The 15,163-nt window shown below is 46.1% G+C and overlaps 1 protein-coding gene across 2 annotated transcripts; it reads right to left on the reverse strand.

Annotated features, from left to right (window-relative positions):
• On the reverse strand, positions 1-15,048 carry usp28 (ubiquitin specific peptidase 28). Of its 2 annotated transcripts, none has more exons than XM_037467662.2 (26): positions 14,836-15,048; positions 13,105-13,179; positions 11,986-12,106; positions 11,609-11,696; positions 10,890-11,052; positions 9,125-9,211; positions 8,852-8,989; positions 8,161-8,228; positions 7,990-8,066; positions 7,747-7,895; positions 7,520-7,647; positions 7,202-7,297; positions 6,947-7,120; positions 6,615-6,814; positions 6,285-6,355; positions 5,734-5,962; positions 5,242-5,568; positions 4,951-5,135; positions 3,932-4,234; positions 3,610-3,705; positions 2,974-3,152; positions 2,437-2,515; positions 1,852-1,931; positions 1,246-1,369; positions 760-958; positions 1-659 (listed from the first exon to the last, which is right to left on the reverse strand). In XM_037467662.2, exons 1-26 carry the CDS (start codon positions 14,878-14,880, stop codon positions 484-486), a joined length of 3,657 nt encoding a protein of 1,218 aa, XP_037323559.2. In that variant the 5' UTR covers positions 14,881-15,048; the 3' UTR covers positions 1-483. The 2 variants fall into 2 exon arrangements, with proteins under 2 accessions (XP_037323559.2, XP_037323560.2); XM_037467663.2 differs by having other exon boundaries at positions 4,987-5,135; positions 14,836-15,047.
• Positions 15,049-15,163: the final 115 nt, after the last annotated feature.

The raw sequence follows: 15,163 nt of genomic DNA on the forward strand, positions 1-15,163 counted from the left end.
GTATTTCAAACATTTATTGAGTATCATCACAGAGTCTGAGTGAGAGAGGCGGCGTGGAATCAGCAGCCAGAAGCGGCTCCGTGTTGCTGGCTTAAAAAACCTGATTCGAAGGATTCATTGGTGACACCGCATTGTATCTGCGACACCAGAAAAATAAAAAAGGATTTCATCTCACGTCCCGTGTCTTTCCTTTTGGAGGGTTTACAAGGCTTACAAAGGCACATCTGTTAAACAAAGTGCTGCACAAGAGGGCACTGACTGACTTAAACAAGAGTTTCCACAGGCTGACAGTTACGAGTGCACAGAGTGCACTAAAAGCCGTACAGAACACCCTGACCTTAATATGGCCCACATGTCTCTTTCTAACATCACTTACAATTTCCAGAGAAATATCAAACATATAGTTAAAAAAGCATTTGTTACTGCGCAGTACCAATCTATTGTTTTTCTTCAAAAACCCCTGTTTATGGGCTTTATTTAACTTTACTTAACGCTGACTACCGAGGTGCTGTGGATGGACTCCATGACGGCAGCCAGGCGACTGCACAGGTCGTGGGCCTGGTTGACGTGGACTTTGGGGGGGTCTTTAAGGACCACCGTCTCAGCTGAGCCGTCCAGGACCCGGGGCAGGAACTCCCCCAGCTTCACCTGCAGCGAGTCTGAAAACGAGAGCGAGAGCAGCAAACACGTATTTACTGTGCGTTTTATTTTGGTAAGCTGTTGAGAAAGCTGCCACCGTTTTAATTCAACGGATCTTACCGTCCATGCCCTGGCCCAGGCAGCGGCACCAGTGGCTGCGGATGCTCTCCGTGGCGTCCCGGTCCTCCCGGGACAAAGCAGCCTCACGGCCCATCAGGTGAAGGCAAGGGATGACGGCCTCGTCCATGATGGCGGTGCCCTCCGCCACGTTGGTCTCCTCGCCGCTGCAAAACAGCTGAGATGCGCGTTCATTCAACGCCTGCGGAGGAGGAGAGAAGTTAAGAGTTAAAAGAAAAGAAAACTGGATTAAAATTTATTTGTAGACTAAAAAACTAACTAATTGAAACTAGGCTGAGGGGTAAAAATGACTTTAAGAGTATTCTGGTCTTATTAAATCTAAAAATAATGGTGTCCTTTTAGAGACAGTCCAAATATAGCATTGTTTGTCCTCCAGAGCAAAATAGTAAATTTTCCTAATATGCAGTAGGCCAACATTTCTACTTGTACACACACACACACACACACTTCAAGCGCTGTCTTACTCACAATGAGGCATTTCCTCCTGTACACAGCAATAAGAGTCTTGTCCACGCCCCGCTTCTCTCCGTTCTTCAGCAGGGAGACGTTGGTCTCGTACGCGTGAGCCAAAAAGATCAGCGCCTCTCGCATCCTGCAGCACACACACACACACACACACACACACACACACACACACACACACACACACACAAGGCATGGGTCAGCGTGTCATTATCTCCATTAAACTGCAGTCCCACTATCGGCCAATCAGGAAGCATTTTGGTAGGGAAACAAATCTCTCACGTTTTATTTAAAAGGGAAAGACACATATGATTGCCAAGGAACACGTTGCAATATTTTCTTAAAACATGTTTTCGAAGTATTTGGGAAATAACTTTTTACTTTTAGCCTCCACTCGCCGCATGTCAGTGATAAAACACAGACCAGCTGAACTTCATTACGCTTGGGATGTTGTTCTTCCAATGCACAATCTAAGTGGATTCCTCCGTGTGTTAAATCCGGGTGGAATTATTATACCTTTTCTTTTTCTGAGGGAACACGCAGGTCGATATATGCCTGACCTAACATGTGGCGGCCAGGTGGAGCAGTGGTGGTTAAACGATTGACACCTACTTCCCATGCTGGTAGTGCTCCAGTCCAGTCAGCAGGTACACGAACACCGTTCTGAAGAGCCTGTAGTCATCTTGCCACTGCTGTGAAGAAGAACACAGGATACAAAATGACTCCATTTGTTTTGTTTTTTTTCTCAATATACCAGACATTAACTAAATAGAGGTGTTATTTCTTCTCTAATGATCAGCGAGGCAGGAAGTATTCCCATGTCACTCCTCTCTAAATAGACAAAGCTGGAGATATTCCATTTTTTTGTTGCTGTCAAATCTCATAATTAGAAACCAACAGATGTATACTTTTAATATGTGACGTTACGTATATGTTAAGTTTGCAATAAATTCAAGTGAGCCAACCTTTGGCCCAATAGACATGAAGTTGTACTGTGCCTAGTTTTCTGCAACTGCCCTTTGTAGCAAGATCAATCCAACAGAACATTTCTTTTAACGAATGTCCATCTCAAATGTACATTTACTGTCTTTGTTTAGCAATCATAGACAGCAGCAGAGACGGAATCATTTCCATGGAAATCAAGAATGAAAAAGAAAGAAAAAACAGTGCATCAGTCAAGGTTCAAGGTAGGCCCACCAAGTACTCATCCATATCCATGTCCTCTGGCCTGATGAGGCGCAGCTTGGTTCGGGCTTCCCTCATGATGCTGATGGCCCTGCATGTACAGAAAGGACATCGTGAATGATTTGAATCTAGGAAAGGTGCAGTTCTGTGCTCTGGCCACCAGCCGGCGGTATAAGCATGCTGTCTAATGTATTTCTGACATTTACTGCTTCGAGTAAAGCCACATTTGACCATAACTACACATCTGTAACGAAATAGTGTTTTTTCAAATCAACTAATCTCTGGAGTTATCAGAAATGTTTGTATCACACGTCCCCTGTAATCTAATTGATGGCCCAAATAATTCAACAACTGGTATGAATAGGATGATTTTTATCTTCAACTACGCAGAATTATTGCATTTCAACGAAATGAGTTGACAAGACTAAATAAAAATAAAAGGAAGAAACTTTTCTTGCTCATAATAGCTCATCTGTATTCTCATATTATGATGTTTTGAAACCTTCACTCGATGCAACAGACTAACACCTGGGACTCATCCGTGCGCACCTTTCATCGAAGCTCAGGTTGCGGTCGGTAAACTGCTCCAAAAGCGTCCTCTCGATAATGCGATTGGGTGCCTTGTTCTGGAAGAAGTAGACCAGCGCGTGCTGCAGACGAGCATCCTCCGGCGGCGTGGTCTCCTCCTGGGAGAGCTCGTACAAACGTGAGTACTCCTCGTGAAAGGCCTGAGAGGACGGTGGGGGAGCTATCTTTTAGTTCTATATAATTTACCCAATAAACTCAGGGTGGGCCAACTATTTGATTATTGTTATATATTTGATCAACTAAAACTTCTTACAACTAGAATGGTTTAAATAGTATCTGCTCTTCTTTAGGAGCCATTTGATCCTCTTATTAGCACTTTTTATTATTAATTGATACAGTATATGTTTTGTTGTGTGCAGATCAATTAGTTAACTTGAAGGTCCCTCATTACATCCATACATATGTTTTAGTGCTGTCAATTCTAATAACTATGTGGGAAAGAAACAACTATTTAAAACTACATAAAGAGAAAATATTGCTCCAGAATTTAAAGGTAGTCGTTGAATGCATCAATGTGGAAAAACTATCGATGATTGATAAAACATGCTTATTTCCATATTTTGTGAAATGCAGCGGTTCCCTCCAAGGCGTACATACCTTGATGAGGCCAGCCTCAGGGCCTTCCTTATCGAATATGTGTCTGGCCTTGGCTATGGCTAGAATGACGCCCTGCATAGCTGGAGTCAGCATCATCTAGAAAGTGAGGAGATTATAACACCAACTGGAAACACAGTGATGAACTAAACTAAACATTCGGATATTCATTGATTGTGAGGCTGTATCCCAGAAGACAGATCCTTTATTTTATTGCATTTCGCCTCAAATATCCACCAGTATAATTCATATTTGGGGCCAATGACTTGAAACGTTTGCTGTGTGGAAGTAGCTGGATTTCTATCGCATCAGAGCACACACTTACCTCTTCATTGTACCCATCAGCGTCCGCTCTGACCATGATCCTGCCCACGTTGGGGATCTCCACCTCTGAGACCTCGTTCTCTGTCTGTCGCTGTCTGGCCGGCACAGCCGACTCTTCCTGCTCCTCCTCCTGCTGCTGCTCCTCCTCCTCCTCCTCCTCCTTTGCTTCATGTTCAGTGGCCTCTCTGGAAGCCTCTGGCTTGCTTTCAGCTTGAGGCCCAAGGCCCGCTGCCTGCGTGTTGTCCTCCTTCGCATGGAGGTCAGATGGTGCCGGGTTGCTGAGCTCCGCTTCAGGGCCAGAAGTCTGACAGAGAAAGATTTAATGAGGCGCACATTAAATCAAATTCATACATTATCTGTACCTAACCTAACATTATCTGCTAATCCTGTTCAGGGCTTTGCACAGTGTGTCTTCCTGTAAAAACACATCTGTATGCAATATAAACACCTGAGGAGCAAAAGTCCGTAAAATACCATGCAGCATGTGTTTCTATTTTAACGGCGAGCAGGTGAACAAATTGGCTGAGGGAGTTGTGTGAAATCCAATATAGCTCCCTGTATCCAGTGAAAGGTTGATCTTATTATATAAAGTCAGGGGGGTCAGCAGACAGACTGCGGCTGAATAAATTTGGAAATACTAATTATAATTTGCATGCGATAAATCAATGTGTCCGTGGAGCCCCCCGACATGTCAACAGGACACAAGTGTTAATGAAGTGAAGTTCTACCGGAAAAGCCCACAATAAATATTACGTTTATTTTCAATGACAGAAGTGCTGATTCATTCACGGTGTAAATAGGGCCGTGGGAAGGGAAACAAATAAAAAAGACGAAAAGGATTATTATGGATAGCTGATGAAAGGAACCTACTGATAGCAGTGATCACTTCTCACCTAAGCTTATCTGTGCATTACTCGACACCCTGCCGGACACCAAGCCTGCATCCGATGCTAAGTGGTGGAACCAAACCCCTGACCCAGATGTACACACTTTATTTCCGTGGCCCCCGGAATCACTGACCCACATTCCACAAGGGGCAGAGCGGAACTTGCCCACCTGACACTGGGGCTCTCTCTCGGCCGGGGGGGGGCTCCGGGCGGGCTCCGGGGCGTCAGCGCCAGCCGCGCCGTCGGCGCCGCCTGGCTGGCAGCCGGGGCTCCGTGGTCGAGGAGGGGCCGCTGCCTCGGATTCATCTAGGAGGGAGACTGCGAGACCACACATGTGCTGTTGAGTAGTTTTACTAGTACATTCCTACGTGTACTTTATAGAACACAATGGGTCACATCGGGCACGTCAAAACATGGAGCTCACCTCTGGGCTTCTCTGTGGCATCGGGCTCCGGGTCTTTCGCCGCCTCCGCGTCCGGTTCGGGCCCCGAAGAAGCTCCCCGGTCCAGCTCCCCGTCGGTGGGGCCCGACTGGGGCGCCGGCTCGACCGCCGCTTGGTGTGCGAGTTCCGGGGGCTCCGCAGAGGCCGTGCGCTCCCCCTGGGGGGTCGCGGCGGTCTGGCAGAACTGCTCCTCCCATTCACTGAGCTCCTGCTGGAACCAGCGGTTGTCTTCGTGGACGTAGCGCCTGAGGACGGACGGCAGGGAGTCCATGCCATGCAGCACCTGGCCTGTCTCATCGTCTGTGTCCTCTAGGTGGATGCGGGGCGGAGTCGTTAGTGCACGTACTGACAGTAAGGGCTTGTGAAATGGTTATTTCTTATATGTAAGATGCCATTTTTCAACATTATGGAACAGCCTGTCTTTAAATATCCTTCCAGGATTATTCTAGATGAATGTAATCCACCCAGATGTACCTGCAATGAGGTGGGGTAGCCTGTCATCAATGTACATCAGGCAGTAGGCACTTGCGTTGGTCATTCCTCCAAAAGAGTCTCGCTCCAGCTCCTCCCACGATGACTCGGTGATGCTTATGTCGTTGTACTTCATCCAGCGCTGGTTGGCGTGGTCGTAAATGTAGGCCCAGTAATGGCCTGCTGACGCCTGGCCTTCGTGGACCAGCACGGCGTGGAGTCTGTAGGGTGCCTAGACGTCGGGGGCGGGGGGGGGGAGGGGGGGGGGGGGGAGTGGGTTACAGCATTGAATCGACACGGTGTAAAACACCTACACCTTCGGGAGCAAACATTAAGACTCTGTATTCGCTGCAGAACCACATTCACCCCATCGGTCTGTCTCTGATTTGTCTTCTTGTGACTTGTTTGCGTTACATTATTTCCCCGATCCTCCGCGGTGGATCGATGCAGTTTCATCTAATCTCCGTCCAAGGCACTTTCTGCAGCTCCAGTTGCAAAACACGTGTTTGAATTGCTGTTTGTCGGAGTGAATTGGGGGTGAGTGTGCGTCTCACCTGGCAGAGACAGTTGTCGGCGTACATGCCCTCCAGCATCTGAGTGAGCCTGTCAATACTGGCCTTCAGCTCTGCCACACAAAGACAAAAAGACACAGAAATGACACATACAGCTATTACTTGCCTCCCTATCAATCATTCCTCGCTTGCTATTTATGAGCGAACACTTACTGCACAGCGCATTGTTTGTTTTCAAAGCATAACTGCACTCCCTAAGTTCACATTCATCGCTCTCTAACTAGCGATCACAGGTACCTTCAAAAGGTAGCAACACAACATCCAGACTTCTACAGAGCTTTGTTTAGCGCGTACACTGTGACAGCAGCGTACCGTTGATGTCGTTCTCCACCTCTGTCCTCCAGCGCTGCAGGCAGGTCTTGACAAAGTGCAGCTCTTCCTCGGTGGCGCTGTGGGGGGCCGGGTGCGGCGGGCAGTCCACCGGGGGTCTGCACTGCGTGAAGGGCTTGTATATGGGGGTCCGCTGACAACTGGAAACCGCACCCTCCAAGGGATCTGCGTCTTCCTGTTCACTGGGAAATGCAAAGGGGAACCCTTTTTTTTTTTTTGGTGTCGTGTATGTTTGTGTAAAGAAGAAGCTCGTGTCGCCGGCCAGCGTTTCGTGAACCAATCATTGCTGTTCTCCGGTCCTCTGTGTACTCAACCTGTTGTCTTTGCAGACGAGGTCACTCAGGGGGTGGCTTGCAGGAGTCGGAGAGGCCGGTCGCAGATCTTCAGCGGGCGAAACACTCGTGGGCTTGGTGGTGGAGAACTCCAGCACAAACTGCAGCATGTCAGCCAGAGGATACTTGGCAGGTCCAGAGCCATAGTTCTTGTAGCTGTGAAGTAAAGACGGGACGCGTTTTGTTCATGATTTGTTCCCAAAAGGTCATGACCCAGCTTCAAGGAGGAGAACTTACCACTCGAGTTTCTGTTGAAGGGCTGCTAGTTGCTCCTTGAGTTTTTTCACTTCTCCTCTCCTCTCATGGGCCTGTCCTATGTTTTTGTGAAGATATCTGTAGACAGAAAAATCAGGAAATCGACGAAAATGGACCAGCACACCGGAATAGACAAGCAGCGCGTTTATAGTAAACAGAGGGCTCTCTATACGGTTTACACTTGTGAGATAACCCTGGTGAAAAATAGCACATGCATGTGCACTGTAAAGTCATCCACCTGGAAGCTTCTTTTAGCCTAAAGAAACGTGTCTAGGATCACGCTAACTGTGCAAAGCTCACCGGTCCATGTATATGATTTGTGAGAACTCCAGTTTCTTGTGTATCTTTTCGGGACGCCCGAGCTGGGTGTTGAATTCAAATCGAGACAATTCAAATGTCAAGACTGGCGGTAACTTTTTGAACCATCTCTGCAACCAAGAGAAAATAGGACATCAGGTAAGCATATGAAAAAAAAGCAAAATACCACATACAAAGAAATTTAGATGGCAATTGTTGAAATTGTTTACCTCCCGGCCGGGTGTGACGCTGTGCTCCGAATGCAGAGACTCGATCTCTCTCTCGACCATAGCTCCTTCCAGGCACTCGTCCAGGTTGTTGAAGCCGTTGACCTGCAGCGGGTACTGGCCGAACTGCTCGATGTTACACAACGTCTTACCTAAGCAGAGTCACGCGGGTTGTGAGTCACCGGGGGGGACAGAATTCAAATCAATGTCACTGTGAAAAACGGGACGAATGTGAAACCCCCGTACCCTCGTGTCTTCTCTCCGTCACAAAGGTGCCATAGAAAAGCTGCACCATGGGGTTCTTCTGTTTGTCTTCCACTTTGCTGAAAGCCAAACATGACGTTTTATATGAATAGACAAGACAAAGAGGAAAGAACATCAGCCCGTGCGTGGGGACGACGTCCACGCGCCACTCACTCGTTGGCAGCCAGCTGAAACGCATCCTCCAGCCAGTCGAGCAGTTTGTGGGAAAACTCACTGACATCCTGTAATGAGGACAAAGGAAAAGATAAACCGTGTAGTTGAAACAGTAAGGGATTAAGTCAAGGTTAAATAATAAATAGTCTCATGAGTTAATTCTTGATCTTGGAAACATTAGCATGACAAAAAAAAAAAAAAGAGAAAAAGAAACTTCCCTCAGGCTTCAAGCTCATCTCAACATCTGGCAAAGAAAATTGCCCACTTGTCACCTCATTAGTGTGCTTTCTGGAAAGGCAGTTAAAACTCCAACCTGCCAGTATCTTTACCAATAACAAAAGCCAACAACCACAAACACAGAGCAAAAAAATATATACATTTTTTAAACGCCAGAAATAATGTCAAATATCGCCTCGAGCGCATCTTGCAGAAATCAATGAGTCAATGAACGCGGAAACAAAACACTAACATGCTGAAATGACCGTTTGTTCTCTATAAATACTGCATTTGTTGTTGGTACGATGGTGTATTTTACAGCGGCGTGTGAACCTTGGTCTCCCCTGATTTATTGCATATTATTTTACCACACAAAGAAACAGATAACTAGAAACAGCTGGATTTCACGAGGTGCTGCCAGATGTGTGTTCTGACTTGAGCCTGGTCTTTCCGTCCCTTTGGTGAAGCGCCGTACCTGTTGGGCCTCGTTGGTCCTGAAGGCGTCTCGCAGCAGCTCCACCGCAGCAGAAGGATCCACAAACCTGCGGGTGGAGCCCACCATGAGAGCAAATAGACAGCGCAGCTCCTGCATGAAGGCTATGTTCCTCTTGTCCTGTTAACGCAGGATTGTTCACGTTAACAGAAAAATATCCACAGCTTGGTCACATTCTATTTGAACATTTTTAACATGAAAGTACGCAAACAAAGTGGCGGAGTAACGGAGTGTAGGGCAGGGGAGTTTACTCACAGAGTGGCTCTTACACTTCTCCAGTATGCGCTCAGACAGGTGATAGCTGAGGACCAGCCTCCTGAACACGGGCAGGTGGAACAGCGACTGCAACAGGACGGCAAAAACAAACCTTTTACCCGCTGTCAAATCATGACGACAGTGGTCACGGATTGCAGCGGTGCGTGTTAAGCAAGTTACAACTCCCATTTTTACATCGATATGCTTCACCTAATGCGACATAGGAATTTAAATAGATATGGACCATAATAAAATGAGGAAAAACAATGTTTCATCTTCAATGTTCCTCACACAGCTTCTTAAAACGCTTCAAACATCCAAAACGAATGTTGATCTGTAATCTTTTATGTAATTTCCTGATGATTTTTTGGGGAAAAACCTTCACGTGGATGTACTTTCATCTCAGTTGTCTGATGTTTTTAGAAAAAAAGTCTGCACTCACGTTGTGGAGAAAAGCGTGTCAGTGAAGTGGATTGTATTAGATTGACCATAATGTTGGGCAAACAACAGCATTTCACTTCTTCAGTCCAACCCATCCTCTTCTATAATTGGCTGGAAAATGAAAAGTCTTACTTTCTCTTACATAATGCTCAATTAGTTAAATAAGCTGCTCCTGTCACTCGTGATGAACTTAATACATTAATGACAGTGAGGTACTCATGTGTCTCGTCTGGTGGTGAGCGAAGCCACTGAGCACTTTAAGCATATCTTGATAAATAAAATTTCCATTTCAGTAGGAAATTCAATTATGGCGTATCGCTGTGTTACTGTAATTTATACCACAAAGGATAATAGAGGGAATATGAGCTGACAACTGTACGAGGTGGTCACTCACTCTCAATCTGATAGCATAATTACTTTTTAAAGGAAGGCTGCATTATCAGGAGTGGGGCTCTGTTGAATCCACAACAACCAGTTCAATTTTAACAAACTGCATTGACACCAGAAAAAAAAAAAAAAGAGGCTATCATTTCGCTTCCATTTGTATTCAAAGAACACCGCCTAATTTCCCCCGTTTCTTTTCCCAGATAATAAACCCTTTCCTTCGGGGGTTTGACTTCTAAATTGATGCGGAGCCACATCAGAGTTCAACAAAAACAAACAATCAGTGTCTCCTCCGTGTTCATTTCAGGCTCATGCCGGGACGTCCACAGCTCGCTCCATCGTCGCGCCGCTCGCTATTAAATCATCCGCACAGCCTGTGCATGTCGATGAGGGCTCCTGTTTCTGCCTTAATTCAGTTAGGAATGGGCTCCTAACAGAATTAGCAGCGTGGAGGAATCTTCTCATTTTGCGGGAAAATAACCCCCACGCGTTTTTTTTCTTCTTTCTTTTCTAGCGGATGTTGTTTAATGACTCTATTAGCAGGTATAAAAAGTCATTAAAAGTATGGGACGGGAATGAGAGGCTTCAGGCTGCGTTGAGCGATAGGCGGATACCATCTCGCTTTCTGCTTTCACTTCAAAGTTAGATATCATGGAAGGGAAACTACGCGCCTATTAGTGTTTCTTAAGCAATTCTGCAAAAGCTACTTTAGGTTTCAGCTGCGGAAGGATAAGAGACACTGTTAAAAACACGAGGACACCAGGGCGCTTTACAGCTGTTTTGCTCTGTGTTTGCTGTGCCGCTGTATTATGAAGATTTCTATTCAAGTGGCATACGCTCATTACAGGGCCCGACCACTCTCTCACGTACAGGGGAAACAAAAAGGACACACACACACACACACACACTACTGTATCAATCAACCCACACGTATTCTCACCTGGATGACGGCGCTGAACCAGCAGGTGTTGCCGACGTTGCGGATGCCCACGGGCCAGTCGTCCTGGCGGATCCAGTCTGCCGGGCTGCACATCTCGCCCTGGGCTTGACATCTCTTCCTCTTCATCCTCGCTGCATTCTCCTCCGCACTGGCCTCCAGAGCCCTGCAGGCACATCAGATCACGCGTATGAAGTGCATTACACCTAGTTAAGCCTCTCTGTAGTAGGTTTAATAATAAGGAATACCTCCCAGGAAAACAAAACGTATTATTATGAACGCTATTTTTGTATTTTATGCGGGTATTTGGTCATTCATCAAAGGACGATGATGGGCTTCACATTATTATTCGTTGTGTGTAAACCATTGACGGTTGTGCCAATGGGTGATTTAAAAAATAATTGGCAAGTGACAAGATCATTAAAGTCACTGTGGAATGTCATGGCAACCGATCCATTATTTCTGCTATTGAGATATTTTAGTGGTGGCAGAGACGCTTCTCTATCGTGGCTACGGAGGTAATGTTCCTGTTTTCAGCTTTCAGCCCATTTGTTTTGACCTTGTTATCGACAGGGCTTTGGATTGATTGATATACAGACAACATTAAACAACTGAGTCTTTCGTATCATTCACCTCCATTCAGCGGTAAAAAATAAAATCTAAAAAAGGCAGTCAATCGATAAACAAAGAAGCACTGCATAGAAAAGCGGGTTGTTTTGTACCTGTTAAATTCTCTCTCCTCTTCCTGGGCCTTGTGGGACTCCTGCAGGCTGAGCTCTATGGCCGTCTGCAGTTCGTCTTTTGGAGGTGCTGAGAAATCAAGACAGCAGCGTGTCAACAACCAGGTAAAAAGTGTTTCAACGGGCCACAACAGATTACAAAGCTATAAAGGCTTAAAAAGAGAGAAAACACTCACATCTATAAAAAAATATAATGCTTTGAGACAAGGTGAAACCAGAGAATGTTTGAATGTAGTACCACCTAGTTTTTTTTTTCCTCTTTAACACATGAATGCACATGAATTAATGAGTCTCAAAAAGTCCAATAAATGATCCCAGTATGTGATTGCAGTCACAATCTTTCCGCACGCTTTCTTTACCTTTCTGTCCCTCCCAGGCCTCCGCAGGCGGCCCCGGCTCCTGGCTTTCTCCAGGATCCTGGACCACTGCGGACTGGGTGGTCAGCAGTCCCACAGCATTTCCAATGTCCCCCTGGCTGGCCTTGAGGAGAGGAGGGGGGGAGGGGGGGGGGGGGGGGGAACAAGGAAAAGATAAGGCCCCAGGAGCAAAAATAGCAAATGTTAAAGCATACAGTTAAACATGCCTAATTAAGGGATAATAACAAAACAACTACATTTTTCGTGTCGGGAAAGCGGCAGTAGACAAAACATTTCTCATTTTGTTTAGAGCTCAGGCGCCCCTCCCTGAGCTGCGAGCTGTTCCTCTGCCTGCCCCCCCCCCCGGTGTCCCGCGCGTTGGTTGAGGCCTGCGCCGCAGCCGGAGCAGACCGTTTATTGCCCCGCGCGTCAATTATCACTTTTATGAGGCCCCCTGTTTTCTCGAGCTCCCCCGGGGATCTTTTCATTCGCAGTTGTGTTTCGAGACATAAGCGGCGTGCTGAGGGTGGAAACTAGGCACCCCGGGCGCGCTTTTAATGTAATCAAAGAGGGTTCCTCTAACGTTAATTACACAGTAACAGCAAGGGCTATGTTTTCTAGCCAACTAGCAGTACGGCTCTCGGGATGAATCCCTGTGACATTTTGAACAGACTTTCATCTTCTCCACAGGAAGGCTTCTCATTACACGTCTCTTATTTTTCTCTGGGCTCACAACAATGATAAACACTACTGGTCCCCAAATACCATTTTCTCTCACGCTCTCCCAATGGTAATGTTTGTATTTAATGAGGCGTGGTTGCCTTAGGCTCAAATAGTAACTTGAACTTACTAAATTAAATCAAAGAGGGGTTGGATTGTATCTTAATCAGTTATTTTATTCATAAGTATTCTTACAGCATACTGTAGGAATTTACATTTAGATTCAACTTAAAGGGCCCTTTGGTCGGCTGTAATGACACAGTTGCTCATGTGCTATTATGTGCAATGATCATGCGACACATGAAGGCCATTCCATTGCTTGCATTGTTACAAAATAACCTCATGCCACACAGCAGGGAGCCACCACGCAACGTTTCCCCGAAAGGACTTCTAGGGTCTTACATTCAGAGCTCTGTTGAGAATCTGGGGGTCCTGGATGCCAGTGATCTCCCTCAGCTGGTCGATGAGGATCTCGCTCTGGCCGAGTGACGGGATTGGACAAAGGGAAACAATAGTCAGGCTTGAGAAACAAGGAGCTAACTCGTCACACGTGATGCACACATGGTTCAGGCTAGTCATCGACTGGCATTGAGACTTGTATTTTTGAGACGGGGCCCAGAGTGGACTTTCCTTTGGGTTCATGGGGACTGACCGGGGACGAGGTGTCATAGTGTCGGGGGTTAGCCGGTGACCCGGTGTGCAGACACACATTGGATCTATATGGAGCTCAAGGACAAAAGTCCAAATGCCAACATTGGCCTGCATGTCGTCTGGGTGATGGAAATGGCTGAATGACACACAGCCAAATTCCTTCACGTAAGTAAGCAGCATTGAGCGAATAATATTTGGAAGTGTGCTTGATCCAGTTTGATGATGGGATTGATAATCACACCAAGCATATGTGAGGAAGAATTCCTCTAGGAATACAATAGCTTTAGCAGAGGAAAATAGCACATAACCCCCCTCATAAAAGGGAATAATGGTCAGCTTTCACTCAATATTTACTGCAACTATTCCTTTAATATAAGTTATTGAAAAGTTGAAAAGGGGTTTTTCTTTACTACGAATGGACTCTTTGTATTTCACAAGGGTATTCTTGACCATTGGTTTTAAACCAAGCTCAAACCCTATAGTGAATGAATTGGGGAAACCCCATTTGTAAACACGACCTCTCAAAAGCCCGTCATGTGTTTCGACCTCATGGACATGGAAGTACTAAAAAGCAATAACATAAGACTGCTGAGTGAGAGGCGCTATAAAAAGCCTGCTACCGCAACAACAGGTGGACATGTCAGGGTGTCAGTCTCTCACTCACACACACACACACACACACACATAAAGGACGTCAGGAGCAGGCTGACCAGACTTATATGGAGCTCAGTGGCTATCTGAGACCCTCTGAGTTAGCCTCTATTTTGGGCCCCTGACATGGATAGCACAGGCTTCTGTTTATCATTCCTCTCACCATGCCACCAGGCCCGAGTGATGCCAAGGCACGGGGTCTCTCTCTCTCTCTCTCTCCCTCTCTCACACACACCTCATACGTCAATACTAAAAAGAACAATGAGGTGAAGAAATGGTATCATAACACCATTAACGTTAACTTTTAGTAGATGACATCAATAGAAGCTGGGCTCAATGGTTCATTGGAAAGGCCTATTGATGGAGCAGAGTGCTGATTGAATGGCTAAATACTGATTAAAGAGTTTGTGTTACACTCTATAATAACCTGGTTATTTAATGGAAGATGGTACTGATGAGTCATGAGAGTAGCAACGGAGAACATCAAATGTGAAAGATTTCATTTGTCAAACCGTCTAATCATACTGACCGAATGTTTTAAACCAAACGCAAATCATTTAGCAAGCAAATATACACACAAAAACTAAGCTTTGTAAACATATAAAATACAAAAATGGAAACTGCCACATCATAAGTCATCTCAAAAGTTTAAGTATCTCAAAAGTTTAAATTTCTTGCTGTCGAATTCCAAAGTATTTTCTAAAGATTGTGTTATTCCTTCGGGTTTTTCTTCTACCCTGTTGGAATAAAACGATGCTACAGCTTTCTTTCAAAGTGTGTATTTGTAGTAGAGGTTTGGCCTCGTGTCACCACACCGCGGTGCGTTCTCACCGACGTCGCTGAGTTCTCTCCATCTTCAGTCTGTTCACCTCTCATGGCGGACAAAAAAACTGGGGGGGGTGCAAATACGTGACTTTCTTCCTGTTTTTCACCACAAGCTTTGAGCCCTCGGTCCTGGTCCGGGTCTGGTTCTGGGTCCGGGGTTGAGTCCGACCTGCTCCATCTGTCCAAACGCGGAGAACGAGGAGGAACCCGCCGCGCGCGCACACCTGTTAGGAAGTGCGCGCGCGCGATGGCTGAGGCGCGCGCTCTGTGGCGCAATTAACGTGACAGGACAGATCTTCATTTTCTTCATACTTCAGTAGTTCCCTGGAATATC

This window comes from Pungitius pungitius, chromosome 16, assembly GCF_949316345.1.
Source record: "Pungitius pungitius chromosome 16, fPunPun2.1, whole genome shotgun sequence".
Lineage (NCBI taxonomy): Eukaryota > Metazoa > Chordata > Actinopteri > Perciformes > Gasterosteidae > Pungitius > Pungitius pungitius.